This window comes from Esox lucius, chromosome 18 (genome assembly GCF_011004845.1).
Source record: "Esox lucius isolate fEsoLuc1 chromosome 18, fEsoLuc1.pri, whole genome shotgun sequence".
NCBI classification, from domain to species: Eukaryota; Metazoa; Chordata; class Actinopteri; order Esociformes; family Esocidae; genus Esox; species Esox lucius.
The window spans coordinates 13,572,220-13,599,292 of record NC_047586.1 but is presented as its reverse complement, the minus strand read 5'-3'; the positions used below and the strand labels follow the sequence as shown (position 1 = coordinate 13,599,292).

Here is a 27,073-nt window from a genome sequence, read left to right as displayed (position 1 = left end):
CAGGTCCCAATTAAGTCATCAGTATGTGTTTGAATGTTCCTCCTCTGCACCCCTCTTTTGTCGGCCATTGTTCCCTGTATGTTTCATGTCAGTGGGGAGTGTTTCAGTTTGTTTAAGCCTATGGTTTCGATTAGTTTGCTTTATGTGCTCGGTGTTGTTTTCATTAAAAATATCACATCGACTGCCACTCTGCCTGCGCCTGGTTTCTCCTCTCCACCACTACGCCATTGTGACATGGACTATAATACCGTTAAATACTGTTGATTTTAATATAAATGCCCTAATAATACACTCTGAATCAGAGCAGCCAGAAGATCTAGAAAAATCGGGCAGTCTCCGTGTAGTGGACTCGGCATGTTATGTGGTTTATTTGTTACTAATACTATTTTAACAGTAAAAACCACATTTCTTTCACTTGAATTAAGATACATAATATTATAAACCTCAGAGACTACGAACAGTGTGCTCACCATATCAAGACACCTCCAAACTGTTGACTGTTAATATCAGTACTGCGCTCAAAATTCTGCATCTACACAAGAACTGTATGTGAACATCAACTCTAAATATATACACTAATGTTCAAATGTTTGGGGTCACTTAGATCTTGTTTTCAATAGACAAGCCCATTTTTGTCCATTAAAATAACATTCAGTTGATTATAAGTCAATACATTTTCAATCAAATGTATTTATAAAGCCCTTTATACATCAGCAGTTGTCACAAAGTGCTTTTACAAAAAACCTGGCCTTAAACCCCAAGGAGCAAACAACAGTTGTGGCTAGGAAAAACTCCCTAAGAATGCCAAAATTTAGGAAGAAACCTATAGAGGACCCAGGCTCAGAGGGGTGACCAGTCCTCTTCTGGCTGTGTCGGGTCAACATATTAAGATTACAATTGTAATAATTAATAAATGCATGTGGGCACAGTGGCAGCTGAAATTGTCAGGAATCGTCTTGATCTGCAACACAACCAAGAGGACTTTGGACAGGGACAGCAACAGGTCTTACAAGCCAGGTACTCCGCAGGTGTGCACCAGGACCTCAAGTCCACATAAGTTCAGAATGGAAGGAGACCCTACTAGCCATATCTCAGACTGGTCAATGAAAAGATTAAGATGGGCAGAAGAACACAGACACTGGACCGAGGAAGAGTGTAGGTAAAGTGGTTCCGTTTCCAGCTACAAAAGTATTTACAAAATATGACTTCCCTGTATTTTTTATCAATTTAATGTTATTTTAATGGACAAAAATTGCTTTTCTTTATGAAACAAGGACATTTCTTAGTGACCCCAACCTTTTGAACAGTAGTGTATGTTTTCATGGAAAACAAGAACATTTCTAAGTGACCCCAAACGTTTGAATGGTAGTGTAAATTGTTAAAGTTTACAATATATCAACCACTCATATCTCATTATCTGATATGCTCACTATGTTGTGTATGTCACAGGTTTTGTGTGTTATGTCCCTATATGTATGTTGTCTAGCACGAGCAGCGCCATTTCACCAACTAAATGTTTGACTGGGTAAAACCTAGCAGTGCTACTATTCCCAGGAAAACATGAAGAGTAAGGCACAAGTCATGCACAGTGTAACAGGTTAAAAAGACTAACTTGATTATTTGTCCGTGCGAAACACAATCACCAAGTGATAGATTATGACTGTAATAAAATAAATGTATGACTGTCATTAAACAACCCCCTTCAAAAACGGTCTTACCTTGCTTCTCTTTACTATCTAGTTTAAAAAAAAAACAGCTACAACCATTTACCCTACTGTCCCTCCCTCCACGTAAATTATAGGGAAAGAAAATTAAGCTAAAACTTCCTGAAATATGGTAAAGGACAGACTGTGACAAAGCACCTGGTCAGATTTAATAGTTTTCATTCTTTCTTCCTTCTCAGTTAGTTAATAAGTGTTGAAGAGTAGAGCACAGATACACTTGAGCGATCAGCAAAGTTTATGTACCTGTATTAACACCACAACACTGGTGAGTCAGTGAATATAACTTAAAATTTACTGTATACACTCTCATGAGACATGAAATACCCACATGTTTCTGGTCAAAAGACCTTGACCAGAAAATAAATACACACAACTTCAATTCAACAGTGACAAATGAATGCATAGTAAAAGAAAATCTGGCACTATGTACAGAAGAGGCCTCAACAACAGGAAATACATAGTCAATATTCCATACATTTACCCAACAGAAAAAACACTATAACAGCCTGATAAAATATTTTATTTTGATAAAACCAAATAGAAAATGATCAATACCACATGTGATGCCCACTAGAGTGGGATCCCATTTGTATGCCTGTAAGAACTAGGTTTTAGGTGGTACATGATTTGAGGTTGTATCTGTTTTCTTTTTCCTTAAAAAAATAAACAATTCTTAAGTAATGAGCACGTTAGCTAAACCTGCCGTTTGTACAAGTGATGAGCGTGTTGAAGTAGGTGTTATTTTGGGCCACACGTCTCTGCTAATTTGGCCTGAAATAATATAGGCCGACAGGTTGGCTCCATATACTGTTATAAATTGTGTTGTGCTGGAAAAGTTTTTAAACTACACGTTTGTATAGGTTTGCACATGTTTAGCGGTTAATATAGGTTTACTGTCAACGGGTCAGTCATATTTCATGGCGTTTGTGTATCAGCGTATATTACAATGCAGTAACAGCCAAATCATATTTGGACGGTTTATGTAAATGTGTATATGAATATTTATGGTAACTGTGGTGACAGTGCTGTGCAGAAAACACCAATCAACGAGGACAGAGACTGAATAGAGATCCTGGACTGTGTGACCCAGTGTGAGGAATAGGGGTGCAGCCATGGCGGACGTCGAGAGGAAAAGCTTGATTTTGGGCCATCAAGAAAGATTTGCTCTCTCTCCCCTCAGCCGAACTGTTCCAGATTGCCACGTCGATCGTTCCAGTGTCTTGTCTTGTTTCAAGTTGGGGGATGAGGAGAGCTGTTTTGAGTATATCAGCAATTTTATCTATAGTAAGCCCTTATTAGAGTCTGAGGATACAGGTATGGCACACTTATTAGAGTTGAAATATGTAGTTGATATGGTCATTCAGAGTCAACCTTCTGATTCACAAATGCATGCAGTAGGTGGTGTTTCAATTGATTTGTTTTCAAACCCTCACGTTGATGATAATAGTGTTAAAGTAAGTCAGGCTAATGTTGTTGCTAGCCCAGCTGTGACTAGTGATAGTGAGTACTGGAGTTGCTACAGCTAGTGCAACTCCCACCACAGCCACTAGAGCCATGGTTACACATGACCCAGACCTGCAAAACATTCTTGCTAGTTATGAGGAGCTCAGTAAGAAAATAATGCAATACATATCCACACCCACTACGCAGGGACAACCTGGGACAACACGTCCATGTCAAAGAATAGAGATGTATCAGGCACAAGAGGCAAGTACATACCTGATATCACCATTAGGCCGCTGAGCCTGTCAATAACTGTCCCTTTTCTTGTCAGCAGTCTCGTTTTGGAGAGGCCACTGCTAGGTTTTAACGTGCTGGAAGGGATGATGCAAGAACAACCTGAAAAGCTGATTCCCACCCCTCTGCTCAGTAGCGCCATGTAGATACCAGCAGAAACAGCAGAGCTCCTGGAGAATTTCATCCAGACCAACAAACCCACTGTGCAGTGTGGACACCTACGGACAGACAGACAAGATACCCTCATTCCAGCAGGTCAGGTAGCATGAGTCAGGTGCCAGGTCTCACCCAACATGGACTTTTCTGATTCAACAACGATCACCCTCAAGGATGAAATTCCTGGACAGAGAACTTACTCATCTGTCCCAAAACCGCTGTTTAAGGAGGTGAAGGAGTACATACAGGAATAATTGTTGAAAGGATGGACAGTCAAATCCAAGTCCCCATATGCCGCTCCAGTTGTCTGTGTCAGGAAGAAAGATGGCAGTCTGCGCCTGTACGTCGAATACCGCCTCCTCAATGAGAAGTCTGTTCCTGATCGAGAGACCTGACAGACACCCTGGGTTGCTATGCTTTGTTTAGTATCCTGGACCAAAGGAAAGCCTACCACCGGGACTTTGTCGCTGAGTGGTCGCGCCAGTTCACTGCCTTCATTACTCCATGGGGTCTTTACGAATGGGTGCGTATCCCATTAGGACTCTCAAATGCCCCTGCAGCATTCCAGCAAAGCATGGAAGAGATGCTAGGCCCCCTCAGAGATGAATGCTGCATCCCATATCTTGATGACGTGCTCTGTTACGCAAAGACAATTGAAGAACCTGTTGAGACCCTCCGTAAAGTTCTCCAGGGCCTCCAGCGCCATGGGGTAAAACTGAGACCTGAGAAATGTGAACTTTTCAGACAACAAGTCAGGTACGCGGGTCAGCTGAAGGAGTCAAGATAGATCCACGCGACCTTGAAGCTGTATGAACCCTGACAAACAAGACATCACAGACAGTTGGTGAAGTGAGGAAACTGACTAGGTTCCTAGGCTATTATTGATCATACATCCAGGATTTTTCCCGGATTGCAAAACCAATCTATGAGCTTCTCCAGACTAAACCCGGGGAAAGTCCAGGTTCCAACATATGGCAAAAACACCAAGCGCCCGCAGTTGCCATCACGAGACCCTGTTAACTGGACCACTGTGCATCAGGGAGCCATTGAACAACTGGTCACCTCACATAACCACCTGTTTTGTGGTACCCGGACTTCAACCTGCCTTTCACGCTACATACTGACGCATCAGACCAGGGCCTAGGGGCTGTACTTTATCAGCACCAGAATGGGACACTGAGAGGCATTGGGTATGGTTTCTCGAATTGAAATGGGCAGTGTATGAGAAGTTCTGCGATTACCTGTACTACGCTTCGCACTTCACAGTTTACACTGACAACAACCCATTGACCTATGTCATGAGTACCGCCAAGCTCAACGCTGTTGGCCATCGGTGGGCTGGGGAACTCTCAGATGTCCGGTTCGACATCAAATACAGGCCTGGGAAGTCAAATGTGGACGCAGACACATTGTCCCGCCTGCCCTTGGACATGGAGACATATGAGGTAGCTTTTACAGAGGAGCTCCCAGATGAGGCAGTTCGCACTACATGGGATGGGAGTCAGGCAGCGGAACGGAAAGATGTTGCCTGGGTTGCTGCGCTTAACATCGCTTCCCCGCACTCCCACCTGCAGTCTCATTCTCACCTGCCATCCATCAGCCATGATGATCTTGTAAGAGCTAAGAGGGAGGATCAGGACATAGGCAAGATAATTGAGTTGAAGGAGTGGGACACAAAACTGACAGACGAAATGCGCAAAACTTTAGGTGGAGCCACTCGGAAAATGCTGCATGAGTGGAGCAAGTTACACCTGGAAGATGGCCTCCTGTACAGACGGACAAAGGGACGAAGGCAGTTAGTCCTCCCCATAAAATACAGGACACTAGCTCTGAGACATGTACACAATGAGATGGGCCATGTTGGCACAGAAAGGGTGCTCCACCTTGCTAGGGAGAGATTCTACTGGCCCATCATGACCAAAGAAATTGAGGGCTATGTCACACGAGTGTTCATACATTATGTTTAAGAAGGCTGTGACACACGTTCAAGCTCCCATGGGCAGTATCACATCTCATTTCCCTTTAGAGCTTGTGTGCATTGATTCTTTGCATTTGGAAACCAGCTGTGCAGGGTATGAATACATTCTAGTGGTGGTTGATTTTCTCAGGCATATCCTACCAAGAATAAGAGTGGAAAAACTGCTGCTGAGCGCATTTTCTGTGACTGTATACCCTGATTTGGATATCTATCCAAACTACATCAAGATCAGGGCCGTGAATTTGAAAATGAGCTATTTCAAACGTTGCAACAACTGTCTGGAGTTGGACACTCAAGAACGTCACTGTACCATCCCCAAGGCAACCCGGCCGAGAGGTTGAATCGCACCATACTCCAGATGTTGAGGACACTGACTGAAAGTGAGAAGCTGCGGTGGAAGGATGTGCACGCGTACAGCTGTACACGACGTGAGTCCACTGGTCACTCACCCTTCTTCCTCCTCTATGGCCAGCACCCACACGGCCCAGGCGACCTGCTGTTTGTGTTAGGTGGAGAAAAGGAGTCACACTCACCCAGGGGATTTGGGGAGAAATGGGCTGAGAGGATGTCAGAAGCCTACCGGATCACAAGTGAAAATAGAAAATAGAAAGTAACATATGACAAGAAAGCCAAAAAGACAGTTACAACCAAGCGACAGAGTTCTGGTCAGGAACCTCTGTGAACATGGGGGACCAGGCAAAATAAGATCCATTTTGGGAAAAAAAATTTTTACATAGTGATTAAACAGTTCACTATATAATAAACAGAGAGTCCAGTGTATATAGTCTGTCCAGAGACTGGAGACGAGCAGAAAACAAGGACACTGCACTGCAACCTCATATTACTGGTGAACGACTTACCTGTTTCATACGGTTACGCAGTTCCATACCAGACCTTTCCCTAAAGGAATGCCAAAACCGGTTTCTGTACCAAATATTAAGTTCTGCTTTTCTGATGTATCAATGGGTAGGATGTATCAATGTACAATGTGATTTTCTGGATTTTTGTTTTAAATTCCGTCACTCACAGTTTAAGAGTACCTATGATAAAAATTACAGACTTCTACATGCTTTGTAAGTGGGAAAACCTGAAAAATTGTCAGTGTATCAAATACTTGATCTCCCCACTGTACATGCCACAAGGTTACCATGTGCCAACTACATACATTCCACCCACAACGCTTGACTGTTAACTGGAGATGTGAAGACTAGAGAAATTCATGGCTGATAATACCTAAAGCCAATATAAAACCTAAAGCCAATATAAGACAGTCATCCAATATAAGACCTAATCATCCAATGTCGATACTGATACCAGTGTTTCATCTTTTCTTTTCCTGTGTACTCTGACATAAATAAATTAATAACATTTTGATTTTGATTCTAATGTCAACAAATAAAAATTAAAGTATACAAACATTATCTTTATATTTTTAGAACAAAAGATAATCCTGATGATGATTGATTAATGGGTAAAAATTAAATATATATATATTATCTGATAATCCATGCACATTCTCTTTTTGCAATGGTAGAGTATACAATGCCTGGATATAAATTTAGTATTAGACTTCATCTACAAAACTGCAACTGTGAAAACATGATAATAAAACAATTGGACACATGACTTAATAAAAAAAGAATTACAAAAATAACTGAAGCATTTTTAAAGCCTTCGGACGAAAACAAACACAACTCAGACTAAGATCAAAAATACAGCTCCGGAAAAAATTAAGAGTCCACTGCACCTTTTTCTTTCCATTCCAAAAAAGTCAAAAAGGAAGGGTTAGGGTTAGGGTTATGGTTCAATTTGCAGTGGTCTCTTAATTTTAACCCTTCTGTTCCTCACTCAAAACCTTCCTTTTCAAATCTTTTGGAAAGGAAAGAAAAAGGTGCAGTGGTCTCTTAATTTTTTCCATAGCTGTATATTTAAAAAAAAGTACATATACAGAATATGTAAATAATAATATATATGATTTAACAAAAAGTTATTTTCGTGGCATCAAAAAAATATGATGTGATAAAAGAACAGGTGGACAACACTATGAACAGTTTCTGATGAAACATTTAAAAGGGTTGTTACTGAATGTTCTTTGCTTCTAAAAAAGTTATTTGGTGTTAGCACAAAAACACCTACAGGATCAAATAAACAGCAATATTTTGTATTTTCTGTAACACACTAGTGACTGGGTCGAGAATAACACAAGAATAGCATTCAGCATCTCACCTTGAATGAGTATTGTAATAGCCCTATTGAAGATGAAAAACATTTCACTATAATATCACAAATAAAAATAGTGACCAAGCCTTCCACCTCCACATAGTATATCGTTCAATATAATCAGTTTTATTTTCCAGGGATTGCTCTGGATAATGTACTATTATAAAAAAATGGAAATAACTATAATAAATTATTGCTGTGAGAAACATCAGATATAATGTAATGGAAGCAGGGCAGGCAGGAGCCTTTTGGGGGCCCAAGGAAAGATTTGACGGAAGTACAACACACAAGCATATACAAACTCTTGAACTTTAATTGGTTGATTTAAGAGGTTACATAATAGTAAACTTAGTGGTTACATGTGATAAGTTTTAAAACAGCCACCAGAGTACATGTTTTTAAATCTTCAACATTTCAGACATGTACTATATGCTCTATAAGCTCACACTGTTACGCAACAGAGACGTGGGCTTCTCAAACAGCACTTTTGTATTTATTCCCGAAGCAGCTTCTCCTTACTCTGCAGGCTCTTCTTCACCCATCACATCTTCAGAATACTTTAGTAGCCACTGACCTAGTCCCCTATGTTGTGCCGGTTTTACACACAAACAATTAAGTTCAAGTCTAGCACCAGAGTAGCTTGATATGACTGGCTTGGCTGCATTCCTTCCATAGTATCTGTCAGTTGGATAATGACACTTCACAGCAAAATGTTTTTGGTGGTGCTTTTTGAAGATGTGGAATTCAGATGGAATTATTATAGGTTTATCTTCATTCTTTTTCAGTGTGTTACCACAGTCCAGAAGGTGACAGTCAGATTCAAGTAGAATATGTAGCAACTATGCATATCTTACTTCCAGTAAGATGGTCTTATCACACCTAGCGGGGAAACATCAGAATGCCCGTAAAATCCTGACAAACATAGTTGCTTTGAAATCAAGACGCTAAAATGCTACAAATGACAATGATGAAAATAAATGCGGAAACAATATATGATATTAAACAGCATTTCAAAGAGACGATTGAAGCACATGTGGCAGAATGAATACAGATTAAATGGTTTTGTTACTCAAAGAACAAGAATTTAGTGCATTACTTCTAGGAATATTAATAATGTTAGATACTGAGCATCATGAGCGTGCGTCGTAATATGACTTTGTTAGATGAGTCTGAGTGGCTTTGCTTCTATGAATGAGTCAATATTGGTTTATAGCACTGACTGATACACCCACAAAAGCTCCATAATGTGAAGATAACACTATTTCAAAGCTACATTGACACAAGGGCAATAGCAGTGGTTTAATGAGCATAGTGGTGATGTTGGTTGTGTTGAGGTGCCTGTCCCCTCTGTCTTGCCCTTCCCCCAGGCAGACTGGCTTTGGGTGTGGGAAGGATAGCTGAGAACAGCAGGGACATAGAGAGGGAAAGAGGCTTCCTACCCATCGAAGCAGTTGGAGACTCAGTCCGACTGCTAGAATGAAGGACAGCCAAGAGGAACCCATTGGAGGTCATGACAGCGAGTAGGCAATCTCCCTATCTTACCTCATAGTATCTGGGGGGGTGGGGGGGGGGGTAGAAATAATTCCACACCCAGAAAGCCAAACTAGGCTGGAATGGGTTTGCAGCAGAAAAGAGTGGGGTGTCCCCTGACCACAGTAGAGGTCTGTAGCACCACAGCTGGGGAACTACAGGAGGTCAGGCAGATGGCTGTAGACAGAGTCCAGCAGGGTCTGGCTGGCCTCCTGGCTCTTGACCCCTGCAATCTCGAAGAGGCGGTCCAGTTTGTCCTCAGCCATGGGAATCTCCTCGATGACGTGCAGCTCGTCAGGGTTCAGGATGTGCAGCATGTCGTCAAAGATGGGCTGCAGGTCGCACGAGTCCAGCCGGACCTGACGCAGTACCGTGTCTTTCTTCTCTGGAAGTTACAGAGGCAAAAGAAAGTTCTTAATGAATTCGGAGGAGGCTCAACTGCAGCATAAGGATGTAAGCTACAGCTTTCACAGCTGACGGTTAGCCGTGTTGCAGAATGGAATCAGGTGCACTTTGCATCCAGAAGGGGGCAGTAAGTGCAAGTACATCTGCAACAGGCCGTTGACTGACACAACTGCCGAAACCGGACGGTGCTCACCTTTGGTAATGAAGGAGCCGGTCCTGCTGAGGGCAGAGTCTTTGCTGGAGGTCGAGTCACAGCGGAGCAGCGGCTCTGACTCGTCGGGGAAGAAACCCTTAGTCCGGTCCACAGGAGACTGCTCCACCACCACCCCAGAGGACTCGGAAGGCTTGTGCACAGGACCGTGGCTTGGGGATACATTCACAGCCGTCATCAGATGGTACAGATCAAACTGCGGAAAGACAGGGAGGGAGATGGAGATTAAAGACTGAGGTGGAAGGGGGGAGTGAATGCAAGAGGGGTTCAGGGTAAGTGTCGGGTCATCGATGGCTGAGAAAGCAGTGTTCTGGGTCACGGAGGCGTCGAGGGGACAAGGACAGGACATGGAGCTCCTGTGCGCCCTGCCCCGTGTGTTCTGTATCAGGCCAATCTCCTAGTCCACCCACACACCTACAAGTGCCTCTGTGCCCCTTTCCATTAAAGGAAAGGGGCGGGAATGTACTGTACTGCCCACATACCACATGGGACCAGTCACACACAACCAGGCATAGTACATCACTGTGTTTCCCCCGAGGACCCAAGGAAAAAAAGAAATAACAGTCTTTGGTATGGTAATAGGGTGAACTGGTAGTGACTAGATGAGCTCAATAGAGAATGACATTTTGTCTTGGGCACTGTAGAAAACATTTCTCTGTTGTGTGATGCGAGGCACAGAGGGCATGGTAGAGGGCATTCCATACTGGCAATGGAAATGCGTCAGAAAACCTTCTGAAAAATCCAATAAAACACGATTCACTTCAGAGGAACACATTGAGGCAGTGGACGTGCAATGGAGAACGCCTGGTGCTGACCTAAAATCGGACATAAAGCAGCTCGATGTGGCAATTCTACAGACCTCATTTCCATGTGCGTGTGTATATGACCCACATATTGCTGCCTCTGCAAGTCAATAACAGGTCCCTCTGTCCACTAGGTCCGGGAGGCACACATTTAGTACGATAAGAGAGCTTTGCCCTTCAGCCTCCCACAGTGTAACAGATGTGGCCAAGCGATGTCAAAGACACGCTACAGAACGTACCAGCTAACCCCGCATCTCTGAACACTGCAGAGAACGGCCCGCAGCTCAGATTCCCTCGGATCACTAGTGGGGAATTAAGAGAAAACAGTGGGAACGGTTCCAGAAGCTCTTCGGAGTCGTCACTCAGTAGTCAGTGCCGGAGTCATTAGAGGAGACAGAGTGATCCGGCTGAGTCACTGACAGTCTGTCAACACACGCAACACATTTCAGCCCTGATAAGACCCCAGGGTAGGCACAAGGAGACTCGTCACACCCACACAAACACACGCACAAAACAGACATGCAAAAGAGGACAGGCCCTGTGTAGGGAGGAACTATTGAAGCATCAGAGATAGAGAATATCCACATTTTAATTAGATAAAAATGAAACTATGATACGTAAGTGAATCTGCTCAATAATTATTCCCTGCAGAGTAGCTGCGATTAATTAATGTAGTTGCTTTATTTAAGCTTAGGAGAAATGTTCACTCAAACACTGTTTAGGACCTGGAATACAGTGAGTCATTGAAAGCTACAATATCAAATAACAGTGTGGGTCAAGAGCGCTTTTAAACCATTTAAGTGTGTCCTTATGATGTTCATTTAATTATTTTGCTGATTGAAGGAAGTTACTCTTTAAATATTTCCAGCATACTCTTAAGTTAATTCTGTTTAATCTCTGCCTCCATCCGTCACAGACAGTTGCCTTGTGACGGTGTGGGGAAGTGATGTTACAGGATACCTAATTCTACTCCTTCTCTCCCCAGATAATGCATGTGCTTGTTCCTGGAAGCAATGGACAAACTGATGCCACTGAGAGGAACCCCACTGTCTTTCCAATGTTTAGAATACACATTTATACACTCAAATCCCACTAAAGGTCCATCAATCCATTCAGAGGCCCAGAGGCCCAGAAGCATTCCCCTAGTCTGTATAGTAAGATGTACACAAATATAAAAAACAATCTCGGGAAAACACTGCTTGTCCCTCCCCGGAAAAGCAGTGAATGATTTGAAGGCCCAATGTAGAGCGTGCGCCCTCATCCACTCTGCTCCTTCCGCCACTTTAAATGAGAATTGTTTTGGAAAAGAGCCTGTTAGCATTTTACTGTTAGTCAACACCTCTTGTTAATGAAGAAAATGGCAAAAGACATTTGATTGGATGATCATGTCAGAACCTGAATTCTGTAAGAATCGTGGTGTCTGGAGGGGAGGCTGGAAGGGGAAGTGACCTTGTGTGGATGGAAAACCTCCTACTGGAGTAGACGTGTGTAGTGAGAGCAGAGAAACAGAAAGGGACAGCTTGCTAGGATGTTTGGGACAAGGTGTCATCCCAAGCGGAATCAACTAATGAGCCACTGAAGACAGAATCTTCATTCAGTTCAGGAGTTTGTTTTCGGGAAGTTTGACTTCAGCTCTAACATGCCACTGAGAGCCGATGTACAGATATTTATTCTCTGCCTCTAAATGCATCATTCATATGAGCTGTGTGTTCTGTCTGTCTGTGGTCCTGAGATGTGAGAGAGGTTGCCCCAGAAACACCTTTACAATATTTTTCAGCTGAGATCAAACAATCTCAGTGTCCTAGTGTGCCAAGGCCCTTCAGCATGAGTGGTCTATGGCCTCATTAACAGTGACAGTGACTCCATCAGTCAGACCACAATCGGCTGAGGGTTGGAGGAGAGACATACTCATTCTGTAGCTATTGGAGGGTAGGTAATGAGGCTATCTTCCAGGAATTAAACCGGTTTAGCATGGATGTACAACCCTGTTTGCGAAAAAGTTTGGACGCTGCGTAAAATGCTAATAAAAACAGAATGCAAAGATGTGCAAATCATTCATCCCTGTATTTAATTGAAAATAGTACAAAGATAACATATCCAATGTTGAAACAGAGAAATGTTATTGTTTTTGGAAAAATGTCCATTTTGAATTTGATGCCAGCAACGTTAGGACAGGGGTATGTTTTCCACTGTGTTGCATCACCTCTTCTTTGAACAATACTCAGTAAGTGTTTGGGAACTGAGGAAACCAATTGCTGTAGTTTTGAAAGTGAAATATTTTTCCATTCTTGCTTGATAAAGGATTTCAGGGTCATCTTAGTAATATTTTTTATTTAGTAATGTGCCAAATGTCTCCCGGGTCTGGACTGCAGAGCCATGCTGTTGTAATAAGTGCAGAATATGGTTTGGCGTTGTCTTGCTGAAAAAAACCACATTGTCTGGATGGCAACATACACTCACCTAAAGGATTATTAGGAACACCATACTGATACTGTGTTTGACCCCCTTTCGCCTTCAGAACTGCCTTAATTCTACGTGGCATTGATTCAACAAAGTGCTGAAAGCATTCTTTAGAAATGTTGGCCCATATTGATTGGATAGCATCTTGCAGTTGATGGAGATTTGTGGGATGCACATCCAAGGCATGAAGCTCCCGTTCCACCACATCCCAAAGATGCTCTATTGGGTTGAGATCTGGTGACTGTGGGGGCCATTTCAGTACAGTCAACTCATTGTCATGTTCAAGAAACCAATTTGAAATGATTCGAGCTTTGTGACATGGTGCATTATCCTGCTGGAAGTAGCCATCAGAGGATGGGTACATGGTGTTCATAAAGGGATGGACATGGTCAGAAACAATGCTCAGGTAGGCCGTGGCATTTAAACGATGCCCAATTGGCACTAAGGGGCCTAAAGTGTGCCAAGAAAACATCCCCCACACCATTACACCACCACCAGCAGCCTGCACAGTGGTAACAAGGCATGATGGATCCATGTTCTCATTCTGTTTTTCCTATTTGTAGTGGAGATGAGTGGTACCCGGTGGGGTCTTCTGCTGTTGTAGCCCTTGACCAGGACCACACCCCTAAATGCATTGAAGCAACTGCCATGTGATTGGTTAATTAGATAATTGCATTAATGTGAAATTGAACAGGTGTTCCTAATAATCCTTTAGGTGAGTGTATGTTGCTCCAAAACCTGTATATATTGTTCAGCATTTATGCTGCCTTCATAGAAGTGCAAATAACCCACGCCATGTGCATTAATGCTCCCTCATACCATCACGGATGCTGGCTTTTGCACAGTCTGCTGATAACAAGCCAGAGGGTACCTCTCCCCCAAAGCATCCATGATTCCCAAAAACAATCTCAAATGTTGGCTTTTCTTTTAAAAATAAAAACATTTCTAAGTGACCCCAAACTTTTAAAGGGCGGTGTGTATGTGTATATATAACAATGGTCAGCCCTTTTGACAGAATAAACCTAATGTGCTAAAGTTATTTGGTGGTTAACTCTACTGACACCACATAATGTAGACATGCTAACTTAGTGAAACAAGGACAAAATCTGTTGAAACAGACAAAAGTGCATTGTGAGATAATGGGAGCGGCAGTCTTAAACATTGCTTTTGCTTCCCATTCCCCTGCAAGCAACAAATAATTTATTACCTGCTATCTCTTTTATCATCAATTGAGAAAAAAAAAAAAAACACTAGATATTACCACAATCCCAGGATTATGAAGTGGTGATGACAAACAGAAGAGCAGTAGGCAGCTAGCGCAATATATTGCTGGGTCTCAATAACTATTCTAAAAGGACTATAACAACCCCTTAACTGTTAGAACCTAACCTTGACCCGTCAAGGACACTAGGCAGGGGGATAATATGAAAACGATGGAAATGAGGAAGGCGGAAAGGAGGAGAAAAGTGGTGGCCGATGAGTGATCCACTGTTATTGTGGCCTTATTTTTGACCTCTGTACTGTGCAGAACCTCTGTAAGGCCAAGCCAAATCAGTCACAAGGGCAATTAAGGCAGAAGGGCTGGCCAGCACTCTTGAGACATCTTTTCACTAATGTTGTTAAACCACATGTAATTTCTCTGAGTGATTCTGCACACTGGGAAATAAAATAGCATATGAAGACTGAATAAGAGAAGAGTGATGTTAACCCAAAGATCTCGCTAGATATTGAAGACTGGAGAGTACACAGGAAGACAGTTGAACACTTAACACCAGAGACGGAAGGTTCTGAAGTAGTGCTTACCTGAGGATTGTCTTCCATGATGCCCCGTACCTTCTCAACCACGTCGATGCGTCTGTGACGATGCAAGGCGTTGATGAGCTTGGCCAGGTTGGCATCTCCGTCACGGATGGTCCAGTGTTGCAGGGCTGCATATGCCCGCTCATGGTCCGACTGGTAGCCATTGGAGAAGGCTGCTACCTCGCGCTCCGTAGCATTGGCTAGGGACTGGTACATGTCAATCCACTGGCTGCCAATCTGAGCTGCCACCAACTTTAGGATGTCCACACCTGAACAAAGAAAGAAGATGAGAGGACACATTAGTGTTAGGCCATGTCTCGAATTAACTAAGATTTCTAAAAGGTTTCTCATATGAATCTTTTGTTGATTATAAGTTCTAATTAGCTTTTTTGTCTTTTGTTTTTTATTTTATAATAATTATAGAAAGGTCTGGAAATATTTGGACACTGACACAATTTTAATAATTTTGGCTCTGTATGCCACCACAATAGATTTAAAATGAAACAACAGAGATGCAATTCAAGTGCAGACTTTCAGCTTTAATTCAAGGGGTTGAACAAAAATATTTTATGAAATGTTTAGGAATTGCAACCATTTTCATACACAGTCCCCTTATTTCAGGGGCTCAAATGTAATTGGACAAATTAACACAATCATAAAATAAAATGTTCATTTTAACCACTTGGTCAAGAATCCTTTGCAGGCAATGACTGTTTAAAGTCTGGAACACATGGACATCACCAAATGCTGGGTATCCTCCTTTGTGATGCTTTGCCAGGCGTTTACTGCAGCTGTCCTCAGTTGTTGTTTGTTTGTGGGTCTTTCTGCCTTAAGTTTTGTCTTCAGCAAGTGAAATGCATGCTGGATCGGGTTGAGATCAGGTGATTGACTCGGCCATTGCAGAATATTCCGCTTCTTTGCCATAAAAACCCATGGGCTGCTTTTGCAGTATGTTTTGAGTCATTGTCCATATGTGAAGTGACGCGCCATCCAATCAACTTTGCTGAATATGGCTGAATCTGAGCAGACAATATATCCCTATACACTTCAGAATTTATCCGGCTGCTTCTGTCACATCATCAGTAAACACTAGTGACCCAGCGCCATTGAAAGCCATGCATACCCATGCCATCACACTGCCTCCACCATGTTTTAGATTATGTGGTATGCCTCGGATCATGACCTGTTCAAGCCTTCTCCATACTTTTTTCTTCTCATCATTCTGGTATAGGTTGAACTTAGTTTCATATGTCCAAAAATGCTGTTCCTGAACTGGGCAGGCTTTTTTAGATGTTTTTTGGCAAAATCTGGCCTTTCTATTCTTGAGTATTATGGTTTGCACCTTGTGGTGAACCCTCTGCATTTGCTCTTGTGAAATCTTCTCTTTATGGTAGACTTAGATATGCCTACTGTACATCCTGGAGAGTGTTCTTCACTTGGCTGGATGTTGTGAAGGGGTTTCTCTTTATCATGGAAAGGATCCGACGATAATCCACCACTGTTGTCTTCCATGGACGTCCAGGCCTTTTTGTGTTGCAGAGCTCACCAGTGCCTTTTTTCCTCAGAATGTACCAAACTGTTGATTTGGCCACTCCTAATGTTCCTGATATCTCTCTGATGGAGGTTTTTTGCAGCCTAAGGATGGCCTGTTTCACTTGCATTGAGAGCTCATTTGACCACATGTTGTGGGTTCACAGCAACAGCTTCAAAATGCGAATGCCACACCTGGAATCAACTCCATAACGTTTGCCTGCTTAAATGATGAAGACTCAACAAAGGAATAGCCCACACCTGTCCATGAAACAGCTTTTGAGTCAATTGTCCAATTACTTTTGTCCCTTGAAAAAGAGGGGGCTACATATATGTATACCCTCAAATTAAAGCTGAGAGACTGCACTTTAAGCCCATATTCATTATTAACTTGAATATATTTTGGTAAATAGCCAAAATAACAAAACTTGTGTCAGCATCCAATTATTTCTGGACCAAACTGTTTGTACATAGCCTATTGAAGTGAATTTTAAAAGGTAAATGTATATTTTTTTGTAACGATTTAAACAGTGTTTGTAGCACGTGTGAACGTACAGGCTTGGGGGGTTGTGAACATAAGGGGTTGTGTACTTTCAGTTACCCTAAGCCTATGATCTGTAGTAAACAAAACAGTTTTAGCCGGACTACACATTCCTGATTGGTCCTCAAGGAATGCCCTGTCATGAGCTAGTAGATCACCAGGAATTTGAAAGTGATCTCTCACCAAGCATTGCCTGAAATGCTTCTGAAGTTCACCACTAATCTTCTCCTATCTGCACCCCAGACTTGTCAGTCTGTTATGACTCAGCATGCCTCTGTCTCAAGATACTGACAGCTAATAAAGTTGTTCTCAACCATATGGAGATAGTGTTCCTTGTATGTTCTGTATGTTGTTTCACACTGTCTGTGTTCTCTCAGACAGGGCCATCACCCGGGTGTACACTGCCATAACTCAGCGATAGTGCCCAGATTTATTTTCCTGTTGACTGACTGAAATAAACACAGTATAATTAGGGAATACTCCAGGGCTTGATGTTTTAGACCTGGAGGTCTAAAAACTACTGTATTCACATAGATAATTTTGGTTAGGTAATACTGTTGTGTAACTGTAAGTAGAAAATATATATATATACTGTAGCACTTTGGATCATCTCATGCCCTGACATGTGCTTGCTTAAGGTTCATGTAATGAGATGGCATGGCAAACTCCGCTGTTCATTTCAGCTGGATGACATCCAATACATATATCAATCATAACCGGCACCTTTGGTATTTCATGCCAGAAGTTCCTTGCTTTAGTCATGATCTTTAGGCTGTTGACACATTTTGCAATTTTACATTTTGCAATGTGAGAGATATAAGAAAAAGCTGACTTGTGGGTTTTAATTTAAAAATACTACTAAGCAGCCTCAACTTGTTGTATACAAGATGACGCAAGCGGAAAAAAGAGGACAGGGGGTTCTCCTTGTCACTACACCACAGCCTTTCTGAAGCCAACGATCTTATCTGAAGGATGTCCCACACCGCACCCTGACTGGCTGGCAGCAGTCACATTTCTGTGACATAACAGAACATGTTTACTTGCATATACAAGCCAAGTGGCAGAAATGTGTCTAGGGGAACAGACATCAGGAAATACCTGACTGGAATAGCCTAACTAATTTATATCCAGTCTGCCAGGCAGACATACAGTACAACATTCCCACTTCACGTCTGCAAAACAATCCAGTTTTCTAGGCATAACAATATGAAAAGATAAGGTTATGAGAAATGAGCCCTGTTCATAACTGATCATTTCTAATTGAGCTGAGGAAGGTGGAATGAAATCGTGCACCACAGACTAGAACATTATGGAGACTGACCTATAAGGCCTGAATGCCAATCTTTGTGCCTGGGGAACACAAGGTAACACTCATCTCCTGGCTAATACCATCCCTGCATTGAAGCACGGTGGTGTGAGCACTATGCTATGGGGAGGTTTTTCAGCAGCAGGGACAGGGAGACTAGTTAGGACTGAGGAAATGTCCTTAAAGCAAACCTGATTGGGAGGAAGATGGATCTCTTTGCATAACAACGACCTGGAGAATACAGCCAACACAACACTGGTGTGCCTTCGGGACAAGCCTGTGAATGTCCTTGAACTTTTTATAATGATTCAGAAATCCAGTCTATAACACAGCAATGTGTTTTTGTTTGTTATCTCTGCATTCCAGCACTTTCGAGTTAAAATTATGAACTGACTATGTCCATATTGGGTAAACCATTACTAACACAGCATATTTTGTAGATAGTTTAGGGGAAGTATTTGGACAGATTCATGTTATGTACAATAAAGGAGTGGTGTTATTATGTGGTTGCTTATCCTTTGGATGCAATTATTGCCCGAAGTATGTGACCCGTAGACATTACCCCGATGCTTGGTTTCTTCCCTGGTGATGCTCTGCTAGGCTTGTACTGCAACCATCTCCACTTTCCGCTTATTTCTGGGCCTTTTTCAAGTGTTCATAAAACTGCAATATCAGTTCAATCTAATAGAATTAGCAGAACAATTATAGGCAAAGGGCTTGAAATGTGGTGAGAAAATGTGGCATGTGTTCAGCTCTTATCCATTACCACAGACCCCAATGGGAAGTGGTTGTACTCTAATATGTTCATTGGAAAACTCAATTGAGACAGCAAACCAGCCAAAGCAGGTCTGAACTGAGAAGTATGTATGACAAAGAGACCACAAACAGCCTACAATGGCAGCCATGCCGTCTTCCCTCTCCAGTCATCTGACCTGAGCCTCTCTGAGAATTGTCGCTGCTTACAAAGCTAGTCATTGTTATGGACGAGACAAAGTGGTCCCAAGATCTGTTTGCTAGTCAATTCTTTTTATTGTTTCAATCTCTATGACTGTCTAGGTTCGTGACGTCTTCATCTGTTGAAGACGCATCAATGTTTAAAACAACACACACACATGCACACAAAAAAATCCACAAAATGTATGTAAAGCATCATGATCAAGTCAGTCTGCATAGAAAACTTAGTAATACAAAACCCTTTCCAGATCCAGGGAGGGAATTATACTGCACATCAGGTCGCAAAGAACGCAACGACAGGGAAAATATTTAAAACGTCCCTACATGAAATTTCCACGATTACCGAGGTACGTGAACACAACAGAGGTCACACAGCAGGCAACACTGATTCAACACCACCCGGCCAAAGCATCAGCCGTAGTCCTGGTCCCTTTCCCGGTGCTGTTCCCCGCGGCCTGGCCCACCCCGGAGATGAGCCGCACGGCCTCCTGGGAGCCTCCCCGCCTATTGGGTGTCGTAAACAGCAGGCTCCCAGGGGGGATTCTTTTCATCTGCACTACATTCGCCCTGTTCGCTCATTCTGGACACGTATGAAAGTACTCGCTTTCTTCTTTATATGTGTTTCCCATTCCACTGTTTATTATGCCTTTAACTACTCTAGTAAATAGACATTATTATAAAGCCTCCAGGGTAGCCAATTACGCACCTTGGACGAATTAAGAAACTGGTTTGTTTTGTGCTCGAGAAAGAGTAAATAGCTGTGTAATCACACACGCACACACAAACACACACAGACACACACAAACACACATACACAAACACACATGCACACACACACATGCACACAGACAAACATAGGCCGTTTGAATGTAAAACTCACCATCTACTTGATAAACATTCTGTAATTCCTTTTAAAGAACATGCCATAAATGTACTTGCTGTTTGAAGTTTAAAACGCAATTAAATTCTTTTTGGGGGAAATTTTATGTTGATAAACAACGTAGTAAACATTGCAGATTATATGTGTATCTGGATATGTTTATGAAAATATTACAACTCTACAATTTTGAGACACCAGCAAAGAAAAAGTTCAGTACACTTCATTTCTGGAGTGCCACTCCAAACATACCAGCCTGAATGTGAATATGTACAGTGGATATAAAAAGTCTACACACCCCTGTTAAAATGCCAGGTTCTTGTGATGTAAAAGAATGAGACAAAGATAAATAATTTCAGAACCTACTCCACCTTTAATGTGACATATAATATGAACAATTCAATTGAAAAACAAACTGAAATCTTTGAGGGGGAAAAATAAAAAACCATAACCTGGTTGCATAACTGTGCACACCCCTTAAACTAATACTTTGTTGAAGCCCCTTTTGATTTTATTACAGCACTCAGTCTTTTTGGGAAAGAATCTATTAGCATGGCACATCTTGACATGGCAATATTTGCCCACTCTTCTTCCAAATCTGTCAGATTGCGAGGACATCTCCTGTGCACAGCCCTCTTCAAATCACCACACAGATGTTCAATAGGATTCATGTCTGGGCTCTGACTGGGCCATTCCAAAACGTTAATCTTCTTCTGCTGAAGCTATGTTTTTGTGGATTTGGATGTGTGTTTGGGTCGTTGTCGTGCTGAAAGGTGAACTTCCTTTTCATCTTCAGCTTTCTAACGGACGCCTGAAGGTTTTGTGCCAAAATTGCCTGGTATTTAGAACTGTTCTTAATTCCCTCCACCCTGACTAAGGCCCTGGTTCCAGATGAAGAAAAAACTGCCCCAAAGCATGATGCTGCCACCACCATGCTTCACCGTGGGTATTGTGTTCTTTGGGTGATGTGCAGTGTTGTTTTTGCACCAAACATACCTTTTGGAATTAAGGCCAAAAAGTTCAACTTTGGTTTCAACAGACCATAACACATTTTCCCATGTGCTTTTGGGGGACTTGATTTTTGCAAACTTCAACTGGGCTTGGATGTTTATCTTTGTAAGAAAAGGCACACAGCCAGAAATTCCTGCAGTTCCTTTAATGTTGCTGTAGGTCTCTTGGAAGCCTCCCTGACCAGTGTTCTTCTCGTATTTTCATAAATTTTGTAGGGGCATCCAGTTCTTGGTAATGTCTCTGATGTGCCATATTTTCTCCACTTGATGATGACTGTCTTCACTGTGTTCCATGGTATATCTCATGCTTTGGAATTTATTTTGTACTCATCTCCGGACTGATATCAATGAGATCCCTCTGATGTTTTGGAAGCTCATGGCTTTTGCTCTGAGATGCAACTAAGAAAATGTCAGGAAAATCCTACTAGAACTGCTGACATGTATTTGTGATGAATCAGAGTCACTTTAAATGATGGCAGGTGTGTAATGACTTCTATTTAACATGAGTTTGAATGTGATTGGTTAATTCTGAACACAGCCACATCCCCAGTTATAAAAGGGTGTCCACACTTATGCAATCAGGTTATTATAAGGTTTTTATTTTTCATTTTTCCCCCTCAAAGATTTCAGGTTGTTTTTCAATTGAATTGTTCACATTATAGGTCACATTAAAAGTGGAAAAAGTGCTGACATGATTTATCTTTGTCTCATTATTTTACATCACACAAACCTGGCATTTTCACAGGGGTGTGTAGACTTTTTACATCCACTGTAAGTAGTTTTTCACTGAAGACGCAATTGTTGATTGAAAAAAAAAAAGAACCCACTGTCCTTCTAAATACATCTAAAGCATATTTAAATGAGTAACAAGAAAGGGAAAAGTTGAAATAAACAATTGTACGTGATCAGGATGTGAAGATTAGATTACTAGATTATTGGCCATGTTTCAGGTGTCCCTGACTATCGACACAATGCCCTCACAGAAACATTCCTAGACCCTTCTCACGTGATGTGAGCAGACAGGTATACCATGCTAAACTCTTCACTTCCCACAGTGGGATTTCCCGGCGCCCTCGTTGACACATAACTTTGAAAGCCGAGGCCCACCCAGTCACCCTAGCCTTGCCCCCACCCTTTCCCCGGGGAGCATGTGTCTGTGCAACGATCAAGTCGAGCTTTTTTCCGACCACAGAGAACTAGAATAATCTGGTTTGAACTGAACTGCGCTGGGTTGGAGCTTTCCCTCCCTTACGAGCGGATGGATATCTGAGGCTGACACCAGGCTGTGGTGAGTGGCGCTCTTCCTCCTGCCTGCCTGCCCTCCTGCTGCAGTAATGGGGTTTCACTACTGTAACCTAGCAGCCCCATTAATTTGCCCTAAGTCCCAAGCCTACAGACATCCAGGCACATCAGAAAAATCTGAAAGACAGAGGGCGAGAGATAGAGGGAGAAATAAAGGAACATGGATGGACAGAGTGATAGACAGAGAAAATGGAAAAAAGGAAGAGGTGCACAGAGGGGTATAAAGGGTGTTGAGGACGGGTAAAAAGAGAAGTAAGAAAGCCAAAGGAGGAAGGGAGAGATAGTGGAAGAAGTTAGAGTCTGCTGCAGGCCCTGCTTGTCTGCCATACTGTCCTGCTGTGCCTTGTTCCCTGGGGCAGAATCGATTGGATTTAGATGTTGCTTCTATAACCGATTAACAGATGGTGAGAGTCCAGCCCAAAACTATGTAAGCTTTTTCAGTGCGTAGCGCCATACGCATTTCTTTCGACCGACCTTTCAGCGGTTAAACAAAGCATTTACATTTACCCTGTCCATTGGAGTAGTAGATCCACTTCTCCTTAGTCTGGGTCGGGGGGCAGGTCTTCTTCTGGATGGCTTTCTCGATGATGCTGCTGGGGTCCTGGACGGGCCCCTTCTTCAGCACCCTGGAGCTCCTCTTCACGCTGCACACCACGATCACCACCAGCACCAGTAGCAGCAGCAGGACGATCATCCAGGGCAGGTGCTCGTTGATGTCAAAGTGCCTGTGAGTGCTGGGCCTGGGGGAGCCCCTCCGTATGGGCCTGTAACCTGAGCCCTGCGCACCTCGGCCCACGTCGGACGCATCTTCCATGCCGTCCGTGGCCTGCTTCTTGGCAGCTGAGGGCACGGGCTGGCTCTCGTTGGGCACGGAGCGCTCGCTGTGTGGTAATGTGTGTGACTGAGCTCCAGGCGTGGCGGCAAGGTTCAGGACACCTCCGTCGTCTTCGGGGCCGGCCTCGGAGTAGCCCGCTGCAATTGGGTCCTGGCCGCGGCTGGGTAGAGTCCCGGCGATACTCAGTAAGAGCTCTAGGTCCTCAGCACCTGCTGTTCGGATAAAAGTGTCTAACCAACAGAGGTACAGAACAACAAATAGAAACATAAAAAAGGGAAGTGGGAGGAGATAGAGGGTGACATATGAGCTTATACCAGAGAACAACAACACCAAATGGAGAAACATCTAATCACACAGGCAATCCGCTGGACAGCCGAAGGAGGGCAGGTCTTCGCCAGGCGACATCCCAGCTGTTCTCTCCATCCAACAGGAGAAGCTCCTGCCACAGCCACCAGGCTAACTTTACCAAAGCTGAAGTAAATGTCATTCCAGCTCAGCAGGGGATGAGTAAGCCATTGAATTTGAGTAAAAAACAGGTTTAAAAGGATATGGCTGAACACGTTACTGTTGGTCAACTGAGACTTAACTATATTCAATTGAAATTGACCTTGACACATAACATTTGCCCCACAACATGCAGTCTTAAACTTCAAAGCTACACTACCTTTGTCCATTACCTTCCAGTTAGACATCTTATAGCAACTCTATGAACTGCCATGATTGTGTACAGCCCGGGTGTGAAGGAGAGCAATGGCAGACTACAATGTCATATGCCTCTTAACACTGCATGTGTAATCTAGAATTAAAATTACAGAGGGAAAAAAAGTGTCTTGAACTGTACTTCATCTTTAAATAAACTGCACGGCTTTAAGCTCCTCATTGCATGGGGCCACACTGTCCTGTCTTGGCCCAGTCCCCTCCCCTACATATGGATACAATGGCATGGGGTCTCTGTGAATAGGTGTCATTGTGAAATACAACTTAGTGGGTCTGAACTGTGGAAAAATCACCAGCGGAAGAAAAAAATGAAAGAAAAACTGTCCTGTGTCACTTTACCTAGGAATCCATGAGAGATAAATAGTCTTTGGGAATTGTGTTACTATGTAATCCAATCAGGAGGTAAATATTTTTGGAATGTGTAGTATCTTCACAGAAAAATTGCTAAAAATAGAACAATCTCAATTTCCTGGCAAAGGGCTTCATATTTGGTTGGAATAAAAAACACTTTTGTTTTGAATACTTTTATCTTTCTGATGAACATCCTTTTAAATTAAAATATTAAAATATGACCTGTTACAAAACACTGGTGTTGGAGATTAACAGTTGAGATAAAAAAAGAACTGTGACTAAATAGGAAGTGGTGTCTCTCTTGAATTTGTGGCTTCCCATTACCCAGCTTATTTCCCACTCCCCTCTTTAAGCTAAAAGACAAAATGTAGAGACAATACCGTTGAAGGCTAGTGTGAGAACACACAAGCAAGTAGTCAGGGATGGAATGGAAACATCTGGGATGGAACGGAAACACTTTGTGACAAAACAGGCACTTCATCACTATATTTTACCTGATGGCTGTGGCCAATGATTTATGTGTTATACTTAACATGTGTGTCACCCAGGCTGAGCAGTGGTCTAAGGCACTCTGTCAAAGCATCAAGCTGACTTGGTGAAAAGAGTGGCTGGAATGACCCATTGGCGATACAAATTGAACAACATCCCCCAGGATGCAGCAAGGCATCGTCAACAGGGATTTGCTGGTATTATCGCACTCTACACACTTCCTCAGCAGGCATGGGGTCTCAACTAGCATTGTGATGTGAGCGTCCCCAAATCCTCCTTGACACGTGGGACGTCTTTATTAGATTTTATCTACGTTTAAAATGAGCTTCAAGCCCTGTAATCTCCATTAACTACAGAGTTTCAGCAACATAAATGTGTACAGGTTGAAAACCCTATTTAGAACACAAGATTCTTCTACAATCTGAAATTCACAGGAAGTGAAGTCCAGGGTAACACTTAATTGAAACACATATGACAGGAGCCTGGGTGGGGGGCAACAGACAGACACTAGTTGAGGAAACTGGGAAATGGCATTACCTTGCTGAGCTGGGCCCGGTGAAGAGGAAGTGGAATTCACCAGGATGCTAGGGGAGGGGGGAGAAGCAGGTCCACAGACGTTGTCCTTCTCTCTGGTGCCTGGCGTCTGTATGTTCAGACTCTGGGCCTGGCAGTCGGTGTGTGCCCTGCACCTCAACACACTGGAGGCCATGTCTGAGAAGCTCCCTCGGGCACAGACCTTACAGCGCACATCCTCCACCTCGCTGCCTCTTTTCTTCACCCCGGAGCCAATCGGACACAGGGAGTGGGGTGTACAGGTGTCCGCTCGGGCAAAGTGGTCCGGGGGACAGACGCAGACCCGGTCCGAGGTGGCCGTGCAGGGGACCTTCTCGATGAAGGAGGCGTGGCATGGCCTCCTGCACCGGTGGCACTGCAGGACACCGTTCTCGCCCCGCGTGAATGTGCCCTCATTGCAGCGGCTGCACTCCCTCACATTCGTCTGGGTGCAGTGTCTGGACACGAAGGTGCCCGCGGGGCACTTGTCACAGACCAGCTGACTGCCCGTGCTGGGGTCTATGTGGTAGTAGTGGCGGGCGGATAGGGCGTCTGTCTCAGTGTCAGAGATGTTGGGTATCAGAGGCTGGCTGGAGACCTGCCTAACCACACTGTACAATAGCTGAGGACAGGAAGGAATAACAACAGAGACAGTGTTGGGCTTAGACAATGTACTGCACAAAAGACAACACCACACTGAGTAGCAGTTAGAGACCCAGGCCTCAGCTCATTTATCAAATGAGCTTGGGAAGAGCCACGCCTAAAAATCCCCAAACTGGCTGTAGTTAGAGCATTATGAGTAACAAACATTTGCAGTGAATCAGGATTACTGGAACTCTCACATACTGTAATAGGACGGAAGCTAGATCATGTGCTTAGGGACATGAGTCATAGATCTAACAGTGACATCACCATGGAACAAATAAAATAGAGTAGACTTCTGTTTTTAATGTAATCAATCTATATTATTCGATTGTTACACTTTTTCTTTTGTCAATGCACTTTGTGGTTTTGCTAGAAAATGTAATAGATTAAACAAACAACTTGAAATAATTTATTTAAAGTCTATTTTGTAGACAATATATATTTTGTAATGTTACATATATTTCTTTTTTTATTTACAATGCTTTGAAAAGGATTTATCCCGGTCAGATATTCTGTTGCACATTGAATTTGGAAAGATCTATTTGTGGATTGCAGTAATACAGAGAAGGGATCTGACAAAAAAAATGACAGCAGAACTTGGAACCTGTTTTATTTGTTTGGTGTGCTAGATAATTTAACCAAATGAAAGGGATTATTAGGGTCAGGTGTTTGAATAACTTAAACGATCAGTCTTGATTTGGGTGAGCCCTGCCTTATTTAAATCATACAACCCCGTTTCCCAAAAAGTTGGGACCCGGCATAAAATAGAATGCAATGATGTGCAAATCATTTAAACCCTATATTCAACAGAAAATAGTACAAAGACAACATATCAAATGTTGCAACTGAGAAATGTTATTGTTTCTTGAAACATATAAGCCCACTTTGAATTTGAGGCCAGCAACACATTACAGAAAAGCTGGGACAGAGGCAACAAAAG

At 42.9% G+C, this 27,073-nt stretch overlaps 1 protein-coding gene across 2 annotated transcripts in view; it reads right to left on the bottom strand.

The window, feature by feature from the left end:
- Positions 1-8,110: 8,110 nt before the first annotated feature.
- tnfrsf21 (tumor necrosis factor receptor superfamily, member 21) overlaps positions 8,111-27,073 on the bottom strand; it is a 29,376-nt gene continuing 10,413 nt past the window's right edge. Inside the window, exons 2-6 of one of the 2 annotated variants that reach the window (XM_010882674.5) lie at positions 25,474-26,110; positions 23,052-23,591; positions 15,028-15,293; positions 9,944-10,157; positions 8,111-9,730 (exon numbers count right to left, since the gene is read on the bottom strand). In XM_010882674.5, the coding sequence (XP_010880976.1) occupies positions 9,501-9,730; positions 9,944-10,157; positions 15,028-15,293; positions 23,052-23,591; positions 25,474-26,110 (1,887 nt within the window). In that variant the 3' untranslated portion in view covers positions 8,111-9,500. Of the gene's footprint in view, positions 9,731-9,943; positions 10,158-15,027; positions 15,294-23,051; positions 23,610-25,473; positions 26,111-27,073 lie in introns of both variants that reach the window. The other variant, XM_010882673.5, reaches the window with a different exon arrangement.